Here is a 10,422-nt window from a genome sequence, read left to right as displayed (position 1 = left end):
ACTATTGTTTATGATTATTATTATTACTATTATTATTATGTAAGACCAGTGATGGGAAGAATACTTTGAAAATATATTTAGTTACAGAATACTGAACTGGGCCAATCAGAGTACTGCATTCTGAATACTACTTATACTTAATACTCTTAATACTACTACTTTTATATTGAGTTGAATTATATCATAGTACAGTTGTCCCTCGCTATATCGTGGTTCACCTTTCGAGTCCTCGCTGTTTCGTGGATTTTTTAAGTGTATTTTTTCATGCTTTTTTACATCATCTGAGCGTGCATTGTGTCGTGCGTCCTGATTGGCTGTTGGACTGTAGACCATTGTCCATCAGTCTCCTCCGTGCCGTGTCTCCTGTCCAGTACAGAATGTGTTCAGACAAATTTACATAAACGTTGGATCGCAGTGTGACTCTGAAGTGCTGTACGTTTGCGATTTGTTTTCTCCCCGACAAAACCCACAATGTCGATGAAACGTTCTGCACCGACAAAGACGCCTACGAAGGTTTGAACTTTGAGAGAGTTTAAACGAGAGAGAAATGTGAGAAAATGTGTGAGAAAAGTGTATAAAGTGTGTGGTGAGGGGTTTTACAGACAAAAACATAGAGAATAATGTTAAAAATAAAGCTGATACTTCGCAGATTTCGTCTATTGTGGATTATTTTTAGAACATAACTCCCGCGATAAACGAGGGACCAGTGTAAAGAAATTAAAGATCAACCAATATGTTGTTTTTTCATGGCTGATGCTTATACCAATTATTTAAAATACAGACCAACTGGTGGATGATAAGATCTGCTGATATTTTTAGATACACATATAGGGCCAATTTTGATTAGATTCCTCGAATTATGTCATTTATATTTACTACAAACTGATGAGCATCTCCTTTTCTTTTACCACTATCCTTTGAAAAAGCTGTGTATCACATTTACTGCAGTTATCTCTTTGTATTTAAGTGTTAATATAAAGTTTTGTGTGTATTTTTAGGCAAAAAATAATAAATCACAAAATATCGGCCTGTGCTGAAAATTTAAGACCGATAACCCATATACTAAAAAGGCCAAATATCGGCAAAACAAGAAAATATTATATGTAATTACAAACAGCTTGATTTTTGTTGTACTGTTTATGTAGAAATTTACGTTTTCTCACTAATACTGTGCAGCTCAAAGCCAAAATTATATGAAAAAGTACTGCCATGTATTCATTTTAATTAAGAAAAGTAATCTGAGTATCACCAAAGTAAAGAGCAACTGTACTGGAATAGTTACTCAAGGTTTGCACTGTGAACATGTGTTCTTGATAAATGTGTTCAGTTATTTCCCAACACAGTGTAGACCTGTCACAGTAACACATTTCAAAGTACGATTTATTGAGAAATATTACGGTAAATGATAATATTGAAGCTGTGCCACTGATACAAAGGTAAGTAAACCAATTTCTAAAGGTTAATTATCAATAAAAACGGCAACAAATAGCAAAACGAAACGGTAATCAGCCATAGAAGTTATTCTGTCGTCTACAGCTCAAATCTGACCTTCTTTTGTAAAAATGGCAAAAATCTCCCTAGTATCTCCCTAAAAATATATTGTTCCAGCTTCTATATATTAAGCTGATACAGTGATTATCGTGACACTGTGTAAGACGAACGTTTTTGTACTGAAAAAAGAAAAAAGCAGGTAAATATTAGCACATTTTATTTGCGTTAGCAGCAGGATCCATTTCAACAAACACACAGGTACTTGACATTTTTAAAAACACAATCCAGTACTTTGTTCTAGTAAATTTATTCCCTAGATTAGATGATTTTGAATGAGATTTTCAGTGAGATGCAGTGAGTCAGATGCCATGTTGTGTACGGCAGATAAGAAAAAAATCAAATAAAATAAAGTTTGGAATTACTAAAACTCAGCTGAACACTGTTAAAACCCTGTGTTATCGCTCCCTTGGCGTCACATTTATTAAATTATTCATTAAACTCACCAAAAATACACTGTAGATAAAAATTACCTTGTGATAAGACACTGTAATAGTTAAACGTGTATTCCCTTGTGTATGAGGTACCTTCTATTGCCACGAGGTGCTAAAGGCGAGTTCACGTTACAGAAATACAAAGCAGACGTATCATCTCTAAAATCACGGATGGCAGGATCAGGAAAGTGTAACTGCAAAAAAATAAAAATCAATTCTGCAAGTGGACAAACGTTTTAGAGTGAAGACGTTCAACATGTGCTGTCACGAGAGCAGCTCAGGACACCAATCTGCCGTTCAACTCCATCTCAAAGTCACTAACCACGACTTTGAAGAGAGAGAGGAGCAGATCATAGCTAAAAAGAAATGGAGAGGGGAGTTTAAGAGGCCATTTTTGTTAAGAAAGACAATCCAGCTTTGAACAGGAACATCGATCTTCTATTTCTAACTCCATCCTCAGACCTAAATCAGAGCAACGAAAACAATAATGCTAGCCAGTATGCTAATAGATGTAAGAACAACCATTAGGGGCCCGAACGATTATGCAATAAATGTCTAAATATGACAGTTCAGAGAGGAGCTAACTACACTGAAGCTAACGCACCTGTTCTGAAGAAGCGGTTTGGACGAGCAGCAAAACGTTTTCACTCTAAAACTTTTGTTCAGTGACAGATTTGAAATTTTATTTTGCTACGGATCAGACCAGGACGACAATGGGATTACGCAGACGAACTTGTAATTGCAAAAAAAAAAAAAAAAACCCTTTATAATAACTGCACCTAATTATCCTCAACAGAGCATGAAGAAAGACTTGATTCAGAATGAACAAATAGTTTATAAAGAATCACAGCGGAACCTTTTCACCCTGGATGCCCCACAAGAACAAGTCTTTTCCCCTACGCTGTGGGACTCACCAACCTTCTATAACACCTGCCACTGTCAGACTTTATATATAAATAGGTAAAGCTAACCTGCTAGCTACCACATTCCAAATCTATCTGGCTCCAATTCACTTTCTATTGAAAAACTGTGTCCCCAGACTCGTCATTTTGGTCTTAAATGTTCGTATTAACCCACTCGACATGATCCTGGTCTTTTTATTTCACTGTTGTGTCTGTAAATCAAGATATAAACATTAATAACAGACAAAAGAGGCGCCTTCTTTACCCAAGTTCACTCCTCATCTTAGTAAATACAAAGCTGGAATCCTTCTTAATAAACCATTTGTTCATTATCTTCGTTCATGCTTATTTACGGCTAATTCAGGTGTAGTTATGATCACGTGTAACAAACTAATCTCCTGACGTTGGGCTGTGTAAAGGGCGAGTGTGGACCTAAGGGCTGAGAGATGCACGGTTCAGGTTGAGTCTTAATGGTGTCTGCTTGTGTAGATCCTGTTGCGGAGCACGGCGACGGGGGTCAGGTGATGTCTGAGCCCGCGGACGTGCTGGACGTGATCAAACCATCGCGTCACATTCACAAACTGCTCCCTCTCCTGGACACTCAAGTCGACCTGGGAAAAGAGGATCAAGGAAGTGATCATTTGTAGTAATTATGGAAAACGGTCACATTTTTATACAGCGCTTTTCCACCTTCAAGACACTCAAAGCTCTTTAAATCAAGGAACCACTCGCACATTCACACACATATTCATACATCAGTGCACACAGACACTGGGGCGAGGTGGGTGAAGTGTCTTGCCCAAGGACACAACAACAGCGATCATCTGTGGGAGCTGGAATCGCACCACCAACCTGTGGATAGTAGGTATAGCTAAGCTGATCACTCAACCAATGATGTTTATGTCACGAACAGGATTCGAACCTCCAACCTTCAGATCAGTGGGCAAATGCTCTACAAACTGAGCCACTGTCGCCAGGTTTGGGTGTTTATTTATTTTATTATTCAACAGAAGTATTAGAACTTTTGGTCGACAAAAATGTGTGTAATTTTAGTCATTATGATTCATTAAATTTTAGTTAAAAAAATATGACTGACAAAAACTATGATCAGTGGTGGAACAACAACAACAAAGTGAAGGTAGCAAAGTACTAGACTTAAATATACATTTTAGGTATCTGTACTTTACATAAGTACATTTTACAGTGGACACTTTTGATTTTTACTTCACTACATCTGAGAGCAGTATCTGTACTTTTTTACTCCACTAAATTTTTGAACAAGACTGAAAAGTAAAAGTATTTTTTATTTTGTCTGAGACCTGCTGAAAAGTCTGAGGGTTTATTTTTAACACGTTCAGAAATTGAGCAAAACAAAAATATACAAATAAAAACAGATTTAGAATTTAGTTGTTTCTGTTGAACAAAATTCAGCTCAAATCTTTATCAAAATCAACACATTTGAAGTTTTATAAGACTCAAAATCTGTGAGAAATACTTTCACTTTTTACTCTTTAAGCACAGGTACTTACTTTTACTTAAGTATCACAGAAAAATCTACTTAATCTACTTAAGTAAAAGTACAGATACCAGTAAAAGTACCAAACTGAGTACTTCTTCCAACACTGCTCAGACACAACTATTAAAATTGAAATACAATAATTTAACTGCCAGCTCTAAATCCGGTTCAGTTTCAAATGTCCACAGCTGTTTTCTGCATAAAAATCTTACTTTTTCATTAAGTTCATCACAGTTCCTCCGAGTATCCGCCTGTTTATTAACACTTTACTTAATTAAGACCAGCCGCAACTTGAATCCCATCAGTCACTTTAATGTTCACGTCTTGTTTTTGGTAAATTGAACAACAGGGCAGTGAATGGCTGAGGGTCTGTCCATCTGACCTCTGCCCCCCGGAGGTTAAAAAACGGCACTGATCGCAAACTGAAGCGACGCCCCCTGCCTGGTGGCACAGGGCGGGCGCAGGGCGGGCGCTCGTCCCTGCCACAAACACTCACATATTGTAACATGTGATCCCTCCCTCCCTCCGTCCGTCTTCACTTTTTCATCCTGGAAGGCCAAATAAATGTACTTCTCCCTGGTCGGCTGCTCAAGATATCACATCGTCTTATTTCTCTGAAGACAAGTGAGAATCTGTTTACAAACCGCGCATTTATATCCAAGCCAGCGCCCTTTGGCCATATGACTGGTCTAATTGTGTGTGATGCTCTGTGACAAATTGCCTATTAAACTTGTGGTTGGACTTAACTAAGTGCTGATAGAGGAAAGTGAATTGGAGAAGAACGCAGCGGGTTTACGGTGCGATTTTGTCCAGCAGAGCGAACACTTTTAGGACCATGTAAATGCGATGGGACACGGCTTCAAACAGTGCCGTGTATTTTATTATGAGCATTTGAGATTTTCCGTTTTGGTCGGGAACGTCAACAAAAGCTCAAGTTGAATAGAAACTTACCATGAGTGAATGTGTTCCGTGGTACATGAAGATGTCGGCTAAAGTGATCTGGTGACCTGCGAAGTAAACCTTGTCTTCTAAGTAGGAGTTTAGTTCCTGCAAAAAACAAACAAAGCATATAAATGTGAGATGTTAATATCACGGAGCAGACAGTATTCTAAGAAACACAGCGTAAAGAGGACAACTGGACAAAGCCACATGTGTAAGTGTGTGTAAGGTATAGGGCTGTGCGTCCCAGCATGCATTTGTGCTGTGTGTATGTGAATTCCACATAACCTGAGGGGGACATCGTCTGCTCACGAGGACAGGCTCAGACCAGATGCTCTACAAAACAAGCTGTTTGTTTATTCTTTACCAAATGACTAAACTCTTTCAGATCAAATGAAGCCGTCTTAAACTCCATGTTTCTTGGGCCCGTGCAAAGTGGTGCATGGCGCGGCTGGTCCCAGGGGACGGGACCATCTTAGCACTTGTACACTGTGTGAAGAACACTGCACGCACACGCAGGTTCTTGGGGGCAAATGGAGTTATTGTGCAGCAAGAGTGGGTGATGCCAAACAAGGCATGAAGACTGCAGACTTCCTCCTTCTACAATCAGATCCTCGCTTTGCTTTGCCTACAGCGATGGAGCTGAAGCCCAGTCAAGCATCAGACAGAGGCCGCGGTCCCTGCAGCACATGGAGGAGCTGCAGCCGCACGGAGGAGCTGCAGCCGCACGGAGGAGCTGCAGCCGCACACGGAGGAGCTGCAGCCGCACACGGAGGAGCTGCAGCCGCACACGGAGGAGCTGCAGCACAAGGAGGAGCTGCAGCACAAGGAGGAGCTGCAGCACAAGGAGGAGCTGCAGCACAAGGAGGAGCTGCAGCACAAGGAGGAGCTGCCGAGTACCTGTACCTGCTCAGGTCTCAGTGCAACATAACATTAAACACAGGGTTCAAAGGGATAAAAACACTTATTTGTCTTTTGTACAGACCTGTCACGATTACACATTTTGAAGTGTGATAAATTGGTGGTTTTCAGATTCAAGAAACCACTTTCCATATTAATTATATTGCACTTTGCCATATTGTGCAAATGTTGAACCTGGTCTTTTGTTGTTTTTTTTTAAAGACATTAGACATTTTGACTTGAGGGGAGGGGGGTGTATACATCCAGGTGTGAAGAGGGTAATGAGACAATAAGAACGGCATCTGTTCTTCTTATATGGGAGTGTGTGTGTGTGTGTGTGTGTGTGTGTGTGTGTAATAAAACAGAAAAAGAAAACTGAGTAAATAAGAGGGAAAGGGTGGAAAATTTTGAAAGAGGAGAAAAAAAAAATTGAACCTAAATTATTAACTTTTCATTTCCTTTAAAAAAAAAAAAAAAAGAACCGGGTCATTTCTTTTAGTGACTAGACCCAAGAACTCGCTGTATTTCAACACAATCTGCATTTTCACAATATTAACTTTTGTCTGCCCCCATCTGTATTAAATATTGTTGGCCAATAGAATATTGTGATGTCACCTGAAACCCAGCAATTGATTAAGTAAATATAGACAATTAAGGATAATATTGAAACTAATTTGTTCACCTGACACAAAAACACTAAAGGCAGATATTCTCCCTCAAAAATATCTACAGTCAATGAGCTGCAATAAATAAATGGCAGATATGAAACACTTCTGTGGCACATTTTTAGATGTAAACTAACTACTGAAGTTAATAATCCAACATTTTTAGCTCAAATATCATCAAAGTTTAGAAAAATAACACATTTCCCACTAATACAATGAAAAAATCCCCACGATAAAATATTCACCACCAAAAATGATTGTTCCATCTACTATTGATTGCACAATAAGTCGATATTGTGATTATTGTGACTGGCCTAAATACAATGATGTCAAAAACAATTTAGAACCATTTCCACAGAAAACAGACTTCATTTTTTAAACCAGTTCCAGACGTACTCAGAAAACAGCCTGACATCCTGGTAACTAAGGCAGGTTTTCTCGTCTAATTTAACGTCACTTAAGATGAAACAAGACGCTTACTTCAAACCAAACGTCTCCTTCGGACACAGATCAGTTTGAGCGTTTGTTTCCTGGGGTGAGACAGTTACAGTTGACAGTTTTTATTCCTGGATGCGTTAATGGGAGCTGACTGCGTGTTTAACAGACACGTGTTAAGGACACGGCTGCAGCAGCAGGACAGGGGGCACCGGGCACCAGAGCCGACCCGCTCAGGGCCACTTCCTTCTGTAAGTGGCACCATTAAAATATTTAAAAGGCCTGTCCAGAAAACATGCTGGTCCTCAGCGTGGGCCCGCAGCCGCCACAACACCGTGTCCTGCTGTGAAGTGCACAAACACACACGGACACACGCACGTGAACACACACACACAAACACACGCAAACACACACACTCCGACAGCACACGGCCGAGAGGCGCCCAGCTCCTGCCCGCAGAGGCCGCTGATCCATTTCACACTGACTGGTGTCAGGCACATTAAGGGTCTTTTCGTCTGTGGCCATGTCACTGTAGGGCCACACATCAGACTGCTCCGTCTCTAATGTCTTAACAAGGCCAACAAAGACACAACAAAGTTTAGGAGAGGAGGGATGAACACGGTGAGCGCAGCAATGTTTTCAGTTTCTTCTAATTTTAAAGAAATTGAGATGCTCCATATTAGGGATGAGAGGATAAACAATAATATCGTTCATCGTGATACTCGTTCATGGCACTTTATAAATAGTCGTGATAATCGCCAAAGATAATCACCATTGTATCACCAGAAAAAAAAAAAAAAATTCTCCTCGTTGAGCTCCTCTAGATCACTGTTGTTTTCACTTATAACAAAGTAAAATACTTTATTAAATGTTTATTTGGAACCTATTCATATTATTAAAATTGTAATTATTCATATCCAGAACATTTTTTAAATCGTCAGCAACAATAATTATCATGACACCAAATTTCAATATCATTCCACGCTACTCTGTATAATAATGTAATATTTCTAAGTACCATTGTTGCATTAGTGTGTATAAGGTGCACGTCTCTCGTACCTTTAGGATAGCTCTGGTTTCTTCTTTGCTGCTCCCGTCCAGTTTAGTGACTCTGTATTCTAACCACTGCTGCACCACCGCCCTGCCCTCTGCCCCGTCCCCCAGCAGCTCCGGACGCTTGGACTCCTTGACCAGATGACAGGCGACAGTCACAAGTCCAACGAGAGGAGGGCCATTATTGTTCTGTAACACTGGGACCTGGGAACAAAAACATATTAAACAAAAACAACAATTATCCAGGGTAATACTTTTTATGTCTTATGTGTTTATTGCAAGATGTTGAGTCGTTTTGTGTCGTTATTGTAAGATGTGATTGTGTCATTTCAGAACAGATAACATAATTTTTAAACTTCAGATCTAGTGGTTTGACTTGGGTAAACTTACAGTAGTTTAGGGTAACCAGACGTCCCCATTTACCCGGGACAGTCCCAGTTTTGAGCCCTGAGTCCCAGTAGATTTATCCAAAACCATTGATTTGTCCAAGTTTTTACAAGAAATGTCTCAGTTGCCCCTATATTTAACCTATCTGATCCCTGCCAACAGTAAATAGGGACCATATTGTCATTTGTTTAGCTAAAATATAGAAAATCATGCTTAAAAGTGACCAAATCCCCCAGATTATGATACAAGTGAATCTAAAATGGACAATGCTACACGTTATTTTAGAGTTTTATTCATAACAACGATCCCAACCCAGTTCTTTTATAAAAACCTGCTCACACTATTGCACTTCACATCTTTAACTGGACTCTCTGGATGTGTGGCTAGAGCGCATGCGCAAAACATGGTGCTATTTCTATTGTGCTGAGTGAAGGAATAACAGCTACAGGGATTTAATCTGGTTGATTTAAAGCACGTACAGGAAAGAGGGGGTTGAGGGGCTTCATGTAAAAGTACAACACGGGGTAATAATCAACTGAGAAACAGTTTTATAGCAATACACATGTCCATTCAGCATGCAGAGCTACCAAAGCTAACAGTTATCATGCCAATTTCAACGGTTACTTTCTATTTATCAACAGCTAAATAACGTTTTAGATTAAACACATAGCAGAACTATAAAATCACCTTTCTGTCTCCTTGTGTGGTGTACTTGTTGGGCTTTTTCAGTCCTAAATACTTCTCCAACGATGATAGCTCCCGTAGCGCCATGTTTGACTGGGACTGAGGGAGGAACACCACGCGCGCAACGTGATTGGATAAAATGTCCAAGTCCCGCCCTACGTAAGGTTTGAGTGACAGGACTTCCGGCAAATCAGAGACGTCATGTCGTCGTGCCGGTTTATTGCGTCAACGTTGAATAAAATAAAAAAAATAAAAATTGAAATTAAAATGACAATTGAAACAAAAATTAAAGTTAAAATTAAAATTAAAACGAAAAAGAAAATTAAAATTGAAACTAAAATTTAAGGTAAAATTTAAATTAAATTAAAATTAAAATTAGGCCTATATCAAATTTAAATATGTACAATTAAATTTATTTACAATCCAAATCAACCAAATATTGTGCTGTCAAAATACAATCCATGTGTGACAGTTTTTTGATACAATTTTTATAACTTAATCATATATTTTTGTAAAACATCATCTGAATATACACATTTTAAACATTTAAATATGAAAATACAGTAAAATATCTGGTTTTATTCTGACCGTCCTTCTTACACACTGACTTCCTGTTGTGTCTGTTTAGATTTATACTTTATACTTTATACTATAACTGTGTCACCATAATAAAATGTCACCTGTCAGTCAAACCGATTTTAGCTGCACTTTCTCCGGTTTACCACACACACACACACACACACACACACACACCGACACACAAACACACACACAGTCACAGCAGCACTGCCCTCTTTGTTACATCTCACCTGAACGACCATGCTCCAGGTGGTGTCAGCGACTGTGGATATTCAACTCAAACTCATATTTTATCAGGGACATTATTGAGCCGAGCGCAATAAAACAGACGAGGAGATGCAGAGACGGGGCAAAGAGAGAGACACGGGTGATACGAAGTC

At 39.2% G+C, this 10,422-nt stretch overlaps 1 protein-coding gene across 1 annotated transcript; it reads right to left on the bottom strand.

Moving 5' to 3' along the window:
- Nucleotides 1-1,692: 1,692 nt before the first annotated feature.
- eef1e1 (eukaryotic translation elongation factor 1 epsilon 1) lies at nt 1,693-9,585 on the bottom strand. Its single transcript, XM_033985740.2, has 4 exons — nt 9,467-9,585; nt 8,399-8,596; nt 5,352-5,447; nt 1,693-3,495 (listed from the first exon to the last, which is right to left on the bottom strand). Exons 1-4 carry the CDS (start codon nt 9,548-9,550, stop codon nt 3,352-3,354), a joined length of 522 nt encoding a protein of 173 aa, XP_033841631.1. The 5' UTR covers nt 9,551-9,585; the 3' UTR covers nt 1,693-3,351.
- Nucleotides 9,586-10,422: the final 837 nt, after the last annotated feature.

Source organism: Periophthalmus magnuspinnatus, chromosome 20 (genome assembly GCF_009829125.3).
Source record: "Periophthalmus magnuspinnatus isolate fPerMag1 chromosome 20, fPerMag1.2.pri, whole genome shotgun sequence".
Lineage (NCBI taxonomy): Eukaryota > Metazoa > Chordata > Actinopteri > Gobiiformes > Gobiidae > Periophthalmus > Periophthalmus magnuspinnatus.
This window is presented reverse-complemented; position numbering and strand designations above follow the sequence as displayed.